The 14,576-nt window shown below is 41.4% G+C and overlaps 2 protein-coding genes across 2 annotated transcripts; one reads left to right on the top strand and one right to left on the bottom strand.

The window, feature by feature from the left end:
* Window positions 1–236: 236 nt before the first annotated feature.
* On the bottom strand, window positions 237–6,288 carry rprd1b (regulation of nuclear pre-mRNA domain containing 1B). Its single transcript, XM_006785439.2, has 7 exons — window positions 5,601–6,288; window positions 4,562–4,691; window positions 4,099–4,232; window positions 3,491–3,609; window positions 3,220–3,346; window positions 2,175–2,350; window positions 237–1,536 (listed from the first exon to the last, which is right to left on the bottom strand). Exons 1-7 carry the CDS (start codon window positions 5,749–5,751, stop codon window positions 1,387–1,389), a joined length of 987 nt encoding a protein of 328 aa, XP_006785502.1. The 5' UTR covers window positions 5,752–6,288; the 3' UTR covers window positions 237–1,386.
* A 3,334-nt stretch (window positions 6,289–9,622) lies between these two features.
* On the top strand, window positions 9,623–13,404 carry tas1r1 (taste receptor, type 1, member 1). Its single transcript, XM_006785760.2, has 6 exons — window positions 9,623–9,804; window positions 9,915–10,242; window positions 10,334–11,092; window positions 11,175–11,393; window positions 11,685–11,805; window positions 12,482–13,404. The coding sequence occupies exons 1-6, from the start codon at window positions 9,623–9,625 to the stop codon at window positions 13,402–13,404; spliced, it is 2,532 nt and encodes an 843-aa protein (XP_006785823.2).
* Window positions 13,405–14,576: the final 1,172 nt, after the last annotated feature.

Here is a 14,576-nt window from a genome sequence, read left to right as displayed (position 1 = left end):
TGGTAATTACAACTTTTCCTGACCTCAATATCTAAATAAACACATTTGTTACAGGATGGATCAACCATGAAAAGAGAAAACAAAAACAAATATGAAGGGGATGCAGGCGTGAACCTGTTGAATACTTAAATCGATACAGGCAGGTAGAACTGTGGAATATTTAATAATATTTTTGATCAGTCCAATGTGTCTATTAATGTTGCTAAAGTAGGGAATGGTCAGTTCATTTCACATATAATCTAATTAATGCAACTACGCTACCCTTTTATTTAACTTTTCCAAACATGTTGTGATCAGTATATCAGCAAATGTCGTTTTCTGACTCGTTTATCTTGACACTTCTTTTAATAACGGCTCAATCCTGATGTCTTCATTTATTTTTATTTTTGCCTTCTTATCAATTACCTTTTCAAAAGATACAGCAATAGTATTTTTAGTTTTAGCATTTAGATGATCTTTTTTCAAACGTGCAGGATTTCATTAGCAAAACTCAAACTGTGCCTTTTCCACTAACGAACATAATGAGCTTCATCATATTTCAAATGAAAGCATGACAACAGTTCTTTTGAACCTTGTGCACCTTTGTATCAAAATAAGGAAAATCCTTACATACAGGAAAATAAAAAGTCCCTTGTCTTTAAAATTCCTGCCTGAATGATTGTATCCCACAAATCCCGTTTTTCAAACTTTACCAAGTGTTACTTTAATGAAAGCGCTGCGTGTGGCGTCCGGTGAAACAACCAAAAAAGCAACACATACTGAAGTGGCCTGATATTTTTTCTAACTATACAAACACACACTTACACACCGTAAATCAACAATCTCTCTAATTTGTCGATAAAAACCAAGCAAATAAAAGTCAAAAAATAAACCTAATGAATGGTACATCCTCTTCACAGTGTAGCCACAGCCTTTAGGAATTAAGAGAGCGGACAGACAACCTTTGCTCACTGAATCCGAACTATAACTTACAGCCAGATGCTTCGACTGACATGTCCTGACAACCAAGTTTACGTCTAAGCTCCTCCTCCTAAATCACTGAAACTTCCAGCATTTAAAACAAAATAAAAGCAACAGGAAACTTGTTCCAAGCTGGTGAAGTGGAATCCTTGACGATCGAGAGGGTATGGGGGAAAAAAAACTAAGAAAATAAACAGGCTGACAGAGTCTTTATTCTCCTCTGCAGAGCATTCTCATTTTACCAAAAGCCTTCCTCGTCCTCGTCCTGCAGGTTTGAGTTAGCAGGTGGGCTGGCGACTGTTAAGAGGATTGACCACACGTGTCCTCTGGCTGGAGACACAGCTGGGAGTATTTCTGTAAATCCAACGTGGAGCTGAGATTGGCTGGGGAGGAGCATACGGGAGACTTCGTCGAGGCAAAGGGTTCTCAATCGGTGGAGAAGAGGTCGCCTGCTGAGGGGAGCGGGGCCAGACCCCCAGTTACGTTGGGCAGCAGCGAAAGGTCAGGGAGACTCTGGATGTGGGACTTGAGCTCCTTCCTCACCTGAGTCACCCTCGCCAGTTTCTGCTTATACTCCTACCGAAAAAATGACGACACGCACAGGTATAAGCACATTATATCTTTTTTAATATGAAAATATGTGAGGCAGGAAACAAAAGAGCCAGGCAGTAAAGAAGGGAGATGACCTCTAAAGCTGGATGCACCAAAATGTCAGTAATAAACGTCAGAATTGTATTTAAACATCCAAGAATAAACGTTTGCCAGATCTGTGATAACCAGATAACCAGATCCGCTTTTTACAGTGTGCTGACTTTCTGACCTCTTATTTCTTGCCATGTCAGACATGCTCCCAGCTATGTGGGCATGTTTTTAGCCAATGAGTGCTTTCAGGGCTGAAGCATTAGCTGTAAACTGCTTCTAAACTTCTAAACGGCAGAAATAAACATGTTTGCAGCTGTTTTTATCTCTTAGCTAATCTGAGTCACTGAACATGACCTCAAAAAGATCGGGGTGTTGTTACCTTTAGGTATTTTTCCTGCAGTTATCTGTGAAATAATATGGCATGCTGTATGCTAACTGCTATAATGACTTCAGACATCTGTACTTAACTCTACACAAGTGTATTACAGGTTTTGCAGCTCCCTTTATTAATGACAAACACAAGCATTCAAACATCCTTTTCTAATGACTGTTGCGTCTGTCGAGTGCCTTACCTCCAGTTTCTTCTCTCTCTCCATGAGTGCCTCCTTCTGGCTGCTGATGTATTCAGTGAGCATACGTGCTAACTGCCGCCGGTCCTCCAGCTCTGCGGCCAGGCGCCCGTTATATTCTGCCAGCAGCAAGCAGGCTTCATCCACAGTTTTTGAGAGCTTGTCTGCGGCTTCTTTGTCTAGAGTTGAGCCAAAGTGTGTTGTTAATCTCAGAGCCATAATTTAAACTGCGGTTACTCCAGATAAACGCGCTCCTCTGCAAGCAGTGCTTGATTGCTGTATATATGTTCTGTCCTAACATTTATTGATTGAGTGCGAGTCTTTTTGGAAGGAGCAATTCTATCACAGTGAAAGCAGAGATAAAACAATCTAAGCTCAAGCTCTACAAAAAGATCTCCTGAGGCTGCTCTCTCCTTAACTTTCTGTGGTCAGTGTGCTACATACCATAGAAGACACCTGTGATGTAACTTACAGGGCACAATCTAGTTTACCTTGGCTCTTTTCCACTAGTACCGGTACCTACTCGGCTCAACTCAACTGTACTCTACTCGTTTTGTCTCATTTTTCATTATAATCAACTACCATCTAATGTGGATGGAATCATTACAGCAATTTGGCTGAAACTGCTGGGTTTAAAGAAAGTCTGTTTTGAATTTTGTGAAGGAGTCACTCTCATGACTCACCGAGTGACACCACTGACTTGCGAATTGGCAGCATGCAGTCTGTTAGCATGACATTTTTGGATTGATTCAGCTCGCTTGGTACCAGGTCCTACTATCAAAAACCATAAAAGGCACTAGTGGAATCAGTCTTTTCTAGGGGTACCATCATTTATAGCCAGGCCAATTTCATTAGTTGTTTAAAAAAATGATTCTGCTGAATGACAATTTAGAAGCAATGTCTGATTTTCTTGAAGTTTTTTGTTTTAGTGTTATTACTTTTCTCAGTTTCAAGTTATTATTTAAGTGACCACTGTAGGTTGTTCTTTCTTTGACAGAAGATTACCAACAATTTTGTCCAAAACTGAGCTGAGCTGTCCAAGCCTTACCTGTGATCTTCTCCAGCAGGGAAACATCCTGGACTTCCTGCGGCAGCGAGGCAATCTTCTGACGAACAGCTGCGTCACCTGATGCAGCGTTCTCCAAGTCCTGCAGTGCTTTTACCAGCTCCTCTGTCTGCACGTGTGCCAGAGTGTGTTTAAAGACAGGAGACAAGGGAAAAAAAGGAAGTGGGGGAAACAGTAATAAGAGATCAGTAAGGAGGCCAGTCAAAAATACCAGCATTTTAACATTATCTGGATTAAACGTTGGCATCTTCACCAGCTGAGTTGCCGAGGAATCTGCGTTGCGAGGAGAAGTGTGGCTTCTATAGTCGTTGTCATCATCGTCCTCATCTTCCTGGATCTTTTGATAGCTTCTTTTCACTGGCTTTTTTTCTTCTGCAGAGTGAAGTTTGGAGATAACAGAACAGAAAAAACACATCATGAGGTCACTAATGTGTTTCCTTTAACACCTATGATGGCATGCTGATGTCGACAGGATAAACACTGTATTCACTGTTAGATAACATTTTGGGTACTTGAACGCTGCTCTTTCTGTTGTTCTGTGATACAAACTCAGTAAAAACCTGCCATTTACCTGCAAATGCAGGTGTGTCGACACACATGTTGTTAACAGTGAAAGAGTGAAAAGAAAGGCTTCCTGTTTGGAGAATTATTCAGTCGTAATCAGTGTATTTACTCAGACGCAGTCCACTGATACAGTCACTTCATAAATCATGACAGCTCTCTAACAAACGTCCACAAAATGTGACTTCTTTCAGCATTGGTGATCCCGGCCATGGTTTTAAAGTGAAATGCTGTGATGTCAAACGCATCGTATACATTTACATACACCTGTGACAACATGTTATGTAATAGTCATCTAACCTGAAGGCCTGGGGCTGTTTGAGTCTTCTATGGCGAGTCTGAGCTGCTGGATGAAGTCGCTTCTGTAGAGGTTCCTCTCCTTCCAGATGTTCAGCAGTCTTTCCATGTGCTTTTTACAGTTCTCGTCTGCATCACTGCAGGGCAACGAGGGGAGCAACAGATTTCAGCAGACAATAAGGGAATAACGAGTTACATAAAAATTTAAAATTTAAAGACGCACAGGAAGGCTATAAAAAGATCAAAGCACATCCAGAGTTTTTATGACATATTTTCTAAAAAACAAAAGATAACGGGGGCTGCAGAAGGATCTGCTGTGCTTAATAGATAAGCAAAAAAACAAAACAAAATTCAAACAAATGACTTCCCATGCATCTACTTCCCCACACAGACTCACACACATTTACTACATTCAGGAGAGTCTAATTTGGACTTAGAGAACACGGTGGTCACCATTAAAATATACCTGGCAACATGGGAGCAGGCATCGACGAGCACAGACTCAAAGTCTTTGGTGAACTCGGGGCCTTTCTTCTTGCTGTTCTGGATGACATCATTAGCCAGATACAGGAATGTCAGCTTCCTGCTGCTTTTAGCTGCAAGATACATGAAAAATATCTCATTTAAAACGTTAGCTTTAACAAAAATAACAAGGAAAATTCACAGAGTGATTATCAGTTTCTCACATTCAAATTATTTTGAGTTTGAGTTGCAGTTTGAGTTTTAATTTGCATATTTTCCCTTCATCATGCCCATCTCCTTTACTTACTGCATAAGAATGAGGAAAAATACACTGTTAGTCGCAATAAAACTGGATTTACTAGTATTTCTATTCTTTCACACCCATGTAAGCTAACCATCTATAAGGTCTTGGGGCAGGGGTGTCAAACATAAGGCCCAAGGACCAGAATCAGCCTACTAAACAGCTTTGGAAAACATAGAAAGGTGCATAAATTTTGGTTTACACCTTTTCCTACTGAGAAAGACCTCCCCCTTGACTGTTCATACTGCGCCAAAGTAATTAAGCAACAGATAAACAATTAACTGAGAGAAAAATAGTTTTTTTCCCTCTACAATGCAGTATAACAGTTTATGTTTTTGGGTTTTGTTTTTTTTTTTTTTTACAATAGGTCCACAATTTTAAGAAAGGCTATTTCCTATTAACAAAAAACAAACAAACAAAAAAAAAAAACAAATACAGGACGGACTGGGCTGTAAGATACCAGAAGTCATCCTACACATTTATTTCCTGAAACTAAGATAATGTCATGGATTAAATGCACAGTTAAACTTCTTTGCACTGACAGAAAGGTGCTTTGTAGTGTGCTGTACGTGGCTCACAGCGTAAAATGAGTTTACAGTCTGTGCCTATGTCATGGCTTAGAAAGAAATGCATGTATTAATGCATGTACAGTGTCCTTTACTTGTTAGTTACCGGCTCTCTCTTTGGCTGCAACATACACACAAATGTGTGGGTTTTTTTTCAGGGGGCAGTCAGGTCTCACCTTTTTTCAGCTCTCTGTGCCACACTTTGACGATGAGGCCCGAGTGTTTGCGGTGGTGGATGATCCACAGAGACAGAGTCTGGACGCTCTGCTGCGAGCTGCTCAGCTCCGACAGCTTCTTCTCCAGGGCGGACTCAGAGAAGGACGACATGCCGGTGAGTGAGTGTGCGCTTCCCTTGTGACCGGACCGACTCCGACCAGCTTTAACGCGACTGAGCCCCGAGCTATTTTGGAGAGACTCGCACTGTCATCAAAACTGAAGTTGTGCTGCTAACTTACTGACAGGTAGCATCAAACTGCTTCCCGCTCCTCCTAAACGTTACCTTAGCTCCCAGCTTCCTGAATTATCGACCAAATCCGCTAAAGCAAGCCTGCGATGAAGATGAGCTCCTTTATCAGCAGCTGCTTCTTCACTCACTCCAGTGTTTGTTTACAGCACCAGCTAACGTTAGCCAACCGAGCTAAGCAGCCATCTGCAGAGCAGTGCAGCCCTGTGCTAGCCTGCTCTCCAAACAGACTCTGGATACACAGGGCTTCTGTAACACGCCGGATTAATACGTGTCAACCCACCAGCATAAAAAACCCAACAACGAAGCGCTAACGGCGAAACTCACACTTTGGCTTTGGTCGCCTAACTCATCAAAAAGACTTCTTTCAAAAAATGGCAGCTTGCACTTTCACCTCGATGTTCGCGTCGCATGGTAGTGACGCAAGCAGAACCGGGCATCACCATCATCATCTTTATCCGGGGATGAAGGCTATTTTGTTCATATCGCCACTGCTTAAATAACACAGATTTTTTAAAAGACAGTCAGTATCATCCATAATTTCACGAGAATTTTGAGAAATATATCTCAGTATTTTTGATGATTTAGAATATATATATATATATATATATATATATATATATATATATATATATATATATATATATATATATATATATATATATATTAGAACATGTAATAAGGCTATAAGAGGGACTAAAACTAATTTACTAAAGTTTTGTATTTTTGTTTATTTTTCACTGCAGTTCAAATGCATTAAAACAGGCAATTTTACACTATCAGAATCAGAATCAAAATACTTTATTAATCCCGAAGGAAATTAGGGTTACAGCAGGCAGCACGCTAATGGCGCATGCGCACTTACAAAGGAACCTTCTGACCAACTTTACACAAACATCACATTGGGGAGACATGTCAGAAAGGTAGGCTGATAGGAAAAAAACAACGAAAATACATAACATGAGGTAAGAGGAGGAGAAAATTAACTCCACTCAGACTGAGCTCCTAGTGGGAGAACAGTTTGATAACAGAAAAAACACCTCAGCACAAAAAGCACATGACTATCAATACACCATAGAAACACAAGACAGGGTAAAGGGTAAGAGAGAGCCGGTGTAGACAGCGCATCCGGTCCTGCAGCATGTCTGCGCTGGTCCAGTCGACTGCCATCTTCCACGGTAGGGCACAAGCATCGAAGGCATTTGGAAAGGGAGGGGGGGATCAGTGTGTGCATATCAGTGTATGTGTGTGTGTGTGTCCAGAGTTCAGCTGAGACAGTGTCCTTCGCCTCGCCAGGCTAAGTAAACAGTCTTCCAGCCAACGCAGGTGGCCTTGCATGGAATGGGGGGAACAGTCTAAACACAGTCGTTATCAGGGTGTTTTGTTCAGCTCCAGCCTTGAGGCCGCAGCTGGCGCCGAAGGGGTCTCCGCATGAAGTGATGATGGTTTTTACTTTAGTGCGAACAACTCATATGAATTTCAAAGCTGTTCTAACAGTCCAACACTGGTCTCTCAATCTCCCGTTGGAGAGCCGTGAGCTTTCTATGATGTTATCCAAACTTACGTTCCGTGATGTTGTCATTCTTTTTGCTCAAAGAGCAGGTTCTGAGAACTCACGACCGCAGTGCACTTCCCCAAGATGTGATCGAATTTGCGCTCAAATGTGTTATTCGAGCTAGCCCCTCCAGATGTAATCCAGTTTTTCACTCAGAGGTCTTGTTCTGAGTATTCACGGCAGCCGTGCGTTCTCCAAGATCTTCTCTGATCTTGGAGAGAAGATATTATCAGATCAATATTTTGATTAGATTGATAGGCCAAAAATTAGTTATAGGCCAAGCAGCCCATTGTTTTGCTATGTTATGTCCAAAATGCCTCTCTTCCACTTTGCAGTTTGACCAGCTGATCTTTTAAAAGCTGTAAGACCCGAACACTTATGTTTTATTGCTCCAGTTCAACACAAAGACATTACAAACAGTTGTTGTATAGGAATATAGTTAAATGTTGTACTTTTTTTTCTTTGTGTACCAAATGATTAATCAAAACTTTGCCCAACTTCAGTCTATGCTTAGCTGTTTGCAATTCACTTTGTGTAATGTTATAATATTAAAGAAGCATAAGAGTACATTAATAATGGCTGCTTTACACGTTTTTGGAAGGCTGAGAGGAAGAATTACACAGAGAGGAGTCACGTTGGTAAAGGTCAGAGTCTTACTCATAAACCTTTTGTCATGAGTAGATTTTTCTTGTGACTGTTTTCAAGCTATGATTGCTTTAACTTGGATCTATTACTCATGCAGCTCTGTTATTAATCTGACTGCAATATGTCATCAAAAGACAAAACAGAGAGAATTTATCCAACTTCCCGGCTCATACGGACATATTAACAAATGCCTTTCTGTTAAAAGTCTGCATATTGTGTGCATGCCATCAAATCTTTGTGTTTGTACAGACATTTGAATTTACATGGCTATTTGACTGCATAATACAGCGGATAATAAAATGCACCGTATTCTTGTTAAAACAATGGTTTTTCCCTGGATCTAAGCAAATTACATGTTAGTACAACAGGTGTGTTTGACAAAATACAGGTCAGATATCAACCAAAATGCAAATTCTGGCACACCTGTACTACCCTCATGAAGGATTTGCACATTACAAAATAAGTGTAGCTAATAAGACTAGTGTAACATGTAACATTATATACATTTAGAAATTCGTTATTTGGTTTTTTTTTTATTTGCTTTTAAAGCACCCTTGAGTGTTTTGAAAGAGCCGATTAATAAAATGTATTACTATTGTTGTTGTTATTATTATTATTAGTGGTAGTATTGTTAGTATTATTATTATTATTGGCTTTTACATGTTCTAAAATGTCCTTCTGAGTAGGACATCACTTTCAAATTATGCCTTTACAAGCTAACCCCCTGAGACCCTGAATCCTCATCTGGTGACATTAAATTTTGCCTTTCAGCATCTTATACTTGATTCTGCTCAATAAACCGTTTTTACATTATATTTATTAAACATTGATGACTTTATCGGAGCTACGTTTTTTCATTCTATTTTTTAAGGAAAAATACTTTCTGTTCAAAGTAGATTCTTAGTTTTTGTGCTGACCCAGACACACTTTTGAGACACATTATTTCTGTCTTATGGGCAGCTGCTTTTTCCTAAACACACATCTTGTGGAATTTAACAAAAGTAATATCATAAAATGTACTTACAAAAAGTATCCAGCAGCATCAGGTTAACATTTAACTCCCAAAACCTGTAATGTTGCCTTCGTTTGTTGATAAATTCACTTTGTATCTATGTACGTAATGTATGTACATCACACTGAAATTGCAATATCATCTATAAGATTAAGATTTAATCTTATGATTTAAAATCCTTGAAAACAAAGCCTTATATTGGAAAAGACTATCAGCCCGAATAAATATGTTAAAAAGTGAATCTGCACTCACTCCATATTAGTGGTCAAAGATTTATGAAAAAATCACTGGTCTGCCTCTTCATGACTTTCATTTATGCAAATCATTTCAACGGGAGGAAAACTCTAATGACACCAACAAATTCCACATGCAAAGTACCTTCACTCAGTAAACATTTTTCAGAAGAATGGAAAATCCTCCCCTCTGCCAGCCCACACTTTTAAGAAGAGTTCCTGATCTGTTTTTGCACAACACACTGAGCTTCCACATGCAGATGTGCATAAGCTGACGCTAAAATACGAGCATGTCTGTTACTGTGCTGCTTTCCTTGGGCTGGTTAGTGCTGCAGTCAGCTGATGGGAATCTAGATCACACCACTCACAGCCAGGGGATGTATCTGCAGGGGGACTTCTCCTTCGCTGGACTCTTTCCTCTCTTCTACACTAATGGGCTGAGTGGTTTGCCTGCTCTGGTTCCATGCAGAGAGTGAGTGTTTCTGTTTTATTAGACAGAAACCCGATAGATGCATTTCACTTGTGGACCAGTTAATATTGTCAGTTTTTTCAAACTTAACACTCTTTTTTTTTCTTCTCCAGAGGCAGGCCCAACAAACATGGTTTTCATCTGTTGCAAGCTATGAGATTTGCTGTGGAAGAAATCAACAGCAAAACAGGGGTGCTTTCTCTCCTACCAGGAGTGAAACTCGGCTACCAGATGTACGATATTTGCTCCGTACCGGCCAGTATCCTGGCCACCCTGGACCTGCTCGACCAACAGTACAGGAACATTTCTACACCTGGGGCACAGAACAACACAGCCCTTAATTCCAGTGATGCTCAAACATCTGTGGCTGTGATTGGGCCAGACAGCAGCAGCAAGTCTTTCACCCCTGCTGCTTTACTGGGGACCTCTCTTGTACCACAGGTAAGTTAATACCTGGAAGTCTTTGCTCGTGTCCATGAATTATTTTACATTCCACATTCACATCTTAAAAGAAACTCATTGCTCATTGTAGATCTCTTATGAAGCATCAAGTGAGCAGCTGAGCAACAAGATATACTATCCATCTTTTTTCCGCACAATTTCCAGTGACAAGAACCAGGTAGCTGCTATGATCCAGCTCCTGGTTCGTTTCAACTGGACCTGGATCGCTCTCTTAGGCAGTGACAATGACTATGGGCTTCAGGCCATGAAGAGTCTGTCCCAACAAGCATCCAGCTACGGCATCTGCATCGCCTACCAAGGAGTCATCCCCTCAGCCACAGATGAAACAGTCCAGATCATGAGGAACATGGTAACGGACATACTGACAACCAAAGTCAATACCATTGTGGTCTTCTCCAGCAAGACGAAACTCAGTGGCTTCTTCCCATTTGTACTCGAGCGCAACATAACAGATAAAGTGTGGATTGGGACGGAGGACTGGTCAGTGGCAACTCTTATATCAGGCATAAGTGGAATCAACACAATCGGTACTGTAATCGGTGTGGCCGTCAAACCTATATCCATTCCCGGATTTGAGAAGTTTGAGAAAAAGATAGTCGAGGCTTCAATGCAACGCGCCGACGCTAATGTTACCATGAGCAATGGAAATGACTGCCTACAGAGCACAGACCTGTACAGCCTCGCCAGACATAATTACTCTCTGGAGGAATATGACATCGCCTCTGCCTTCAATGTGTATAAAGCTGTGTATGCTTTGGCTCATGCTCTGCACACTACACTTGGTTGTGATGCCGAAAAGTGCAACAAGAGAACCGTGCATCCATGGGAGGTGAGTTGATTTAAACTGATGTTTTGGTTTGGTTTGATTTGGGTTTATTCTTTACATAATTCTCATTTTCTGTCCTCCCCAGCTTTTTCAGCAGCTAAAGCATGTGCGATTTTCCCTGGAGAACACCTCTGTGTACTTTGATGCAAATGGAGATCCACCCACAGGATATGATATTGTTACCTGGATTTGGAGGGGCACTGACTGGTCCCTGAGAGTAGTGGGCTCCTTTACCCCAGACCCAATTACGTTGACAATTGATGCAGGTCGAATTGAGTGGTGCGGAAAAGAAGGTTCAAGAGCAGTAAGAGCAACATGGTGTTTGGGTTTGTTTTATAGTTTAAAAAAGATTAAATATTACAAAAAACCCCACAGAAAATTAACCCTAACCCTAAAAATTATCATTTTCATTTCTCATTTAAAAAGGTTAAACAAATATGCTTTTGGTGTTGTGGTTTATGTGCATTTGTTGTATAACATTTATTTCTTCTGTTATTCTCTGCTCTCCCTTCCGACCAAGAGCTAGATCTATTAGAGATGACCTGTTTAAATAAAAGCTAATCTATAATATGTATTTTTCTTTGACTGTGTATAGGTGCCACTGTCCATCTGTTCACCACCCTGCCCAACAGGCCACAAGAAGTTGCTGACAGGGCAGCATAAGTGCTGCTTCGACTGCCAGGCCTGTCCTGCTGCCACATTCCTCAATAAAAGTGGTAAACAAAGAAAAAGGAAAAAGGAGCAGTAAAGCACCTGGTTAAATAGAAAACAAAGAGGCGGGCGGTGGAAAAGGGTTTCCTTGACCACATATTATCTCTATGTAGCAAAATGAGACTGAAAAGTGAATCTGAGATTTTATGATCTCATAACAAAGATTATATGAAATCTATCTTTTTATTATAAAAGCCAGTAATAAATATGTGTCGTTTATCGGCATCGTCAGAGGTGCTGATTGTATGTAATGCAAATACAAATCCCCCAAAATCATAAAGATATCCAAGAAATAAAAGTTGTTGTGCTCCAGAAGTCAATATAGAGTTCAGCACGGGATACTGTCCATGTGGTAACTTATTTAAGATTTCTTCCAGTGAACAAAGTGATCCACGATGCAACAGAGCGCCATTATCTGTTGTTGTGTGTAAAATTGTCCAATAGGTGGTGCTGAATGCACATTCTGACGCTGAAGCCAAACGACCGGAAAAAACAAAACAAGGGCCACAATGTTGAATAATAACAAATCCCATATTATATGATTTCCAGCAAATGCTGTGTGTTTGACTTTAAGTTTCAGACTTGGGCTGGTGAATCTGAGCTCAACCGACAGTGGACACAACTGCTGTCCAGCTTTTATATCCCAGGTTTTCTTCAAGCTGTGCTTTTTCTCTTCCTTAGATCCTGTAATTTGCCAGCCGTGTCTGCCAGAGCAGTGGGCGCCCCCGAGCAGTGAGCAGTGCCTGAACAGGACTGTCCTGCTGCTGGAATGGGACGCCCCTCTCTCCATTGCCCTGCTCTTCTTTTTCGCCACCTGCCTTCTCATGATCTTTGGCACCGCAATAATCCTCCTGCTCAACCTGAACACACCCGTGGCCAAGTCTGCCGGGGGCCGCACCTGCCTCCTGATGCTGGCAGCCCTGACTGCAGCCACCATAAGCTCTTTGTGCCACTTTGGCCAGCCATCGCCTCTGGCCTGCATCTTCAAGCAGTCTCTATTCATGGACAGCTTCACTGTGTGCCTGGCCTGCATCACTATGCGCGCCCTTCAGGTTGTCTGCATTTTTAAATTTGCATCCAAGCTGCCGCCAGCCTATGACAAGTGGGCAAAAAAACACGGGCCAGAGTTTACAATTTTCCTAGTGTCAGCCATCATGCTGATCATTTCCGTGCTCCGTGTGGCCCTCGACACCCCCAGGCCTTCCATGGATCTTGAATTCTACGAAGATCGCATCGTGCTCGAGTGCAGCAACACCCTCTCGGTCGGCTCTGGTGTTGAACTTGCTTATGTGTCCATGATCAGCGTTCTCTGCTTCACTTTCAGTTACATGGGCAAAGACCTGCCAGCCAATTACAACGAGGCCAAGTGCGTGACCTTCAGCCTCATGGTGTACATGATCTCCTGGATCAGCTTCTTCACCCTCTACCTCATCAGCAGAGATTCGTTCACCATGGCCGCACAAGTGTTTGCCACACTCTTCAGTGTCCTAGCCTTCCTCGGAGGATACTTTGTACCCAAAATTTATATTATTGTGCTGAGACCGCAAATGAACACAACTGCACATTTCCAGAATTGTATTCAAATGTATACCATGAAAAAATGAGTAGTGTGGTGATTTCATTACATTATGAATATATTCAAGGCAGCGCAAAATAATAGCTTTAAATGCATTTTATTTAAAGAATGTTTATCTTGTGAGTGTATTTGTGTGTTATTAGATTGTGCATTCTTTTGCTTGGATGTCCTATAATTTAATTTCAGTGTAATTTAATTGTCAAGTTCAAGTTTCAAGTGAGTCAACAGCAAAAAGCAGCTGGTCACAGAATAAAAGTTTGTTACAGCAAGTTGCAGAATGATACAACAACTCATTGCATGTCAAAGAAATCCCTAACTGCTTTGTCTCTCTCTCTCTCTCACACACACACACACACACACACACACACACACACACACACACACACACACACACACACACACACACTGCTGCTGTTAGCTGTTGTTTGAGAGGATAGATGAAAAGGCCTTTTGTGGCTGGGAGGTCAGCGCTATTGACCAGTAGATGTGTGAGTAGAGTCGGAGGTTGGCTTTCCCACAGTCTCTCTGTCCACTCACAGGCTAATACCCTCGGTCAACAATCGAAGTGTGCCATGGGTGAACAAGCAGGAGTTTTATTGTCTGTACACAAAGAAGAGGCGTGAGAATAAAAATTCAGGAATTTCATTTCAACATCGCCCAACATACGAACTAACCGTTTGAATCCATGCAAAGGCACGTTTACACCTCTACCTGCAAACTGCTGTGGCCGACGTTTCACTGTGCTCTTGGCCGTGTTTGTCTTTCGTTACACTAAAATCAACAAACCATTAAAGTCACCCGAATACCAACAGAGTCAAGGTTTCATTTGGGATGTGGCTATCCACACATTAATGATATTTTGCCATGAAGTCAAAGAGACAAAAATGTGCACAAAAAAACTATGTAAATCATTGTGGTGTGAAAACTAAGAATTTGCCTTTTCCACACTAGCAATTAAATCTATAATAACATGTTTTCTTTCAGCGTCTTTTCCCCTGACACCACCAGTGCAGTGATGCATCCTGTTTAATTATTCCCTGGGTGCATATCAGGAGCTTCTGCCCACGTTCCCCAGAGTAAATGCAGGCTGAGATAAGCAGCAGCTCCTGATAAGAGATGGACGGCACTCCATTCTCAATCTGGAATGGTTTTATCTCCACTGAGCCAGCCTCTGATTGCTTCACTTCTCAGTTATTGATA

Source organism: Neolamprologus brichardi, chromosome 20 (assembly GCF_056152115.1).
Source record: "Neolamprologus brichardi isolate AB-2024 chromosome 20, ASM5615211v1, whole genome shotgun sequence".
NCBI lineage: Eukaryota > Metazoa > Chordata > Actinopteri > Cichliformes > Cichlidae > Neolamprologus > Neolamprologus brichardi.
This window is presented reverse-complemented; position numbering and strand designations above follow the sequence as displayed.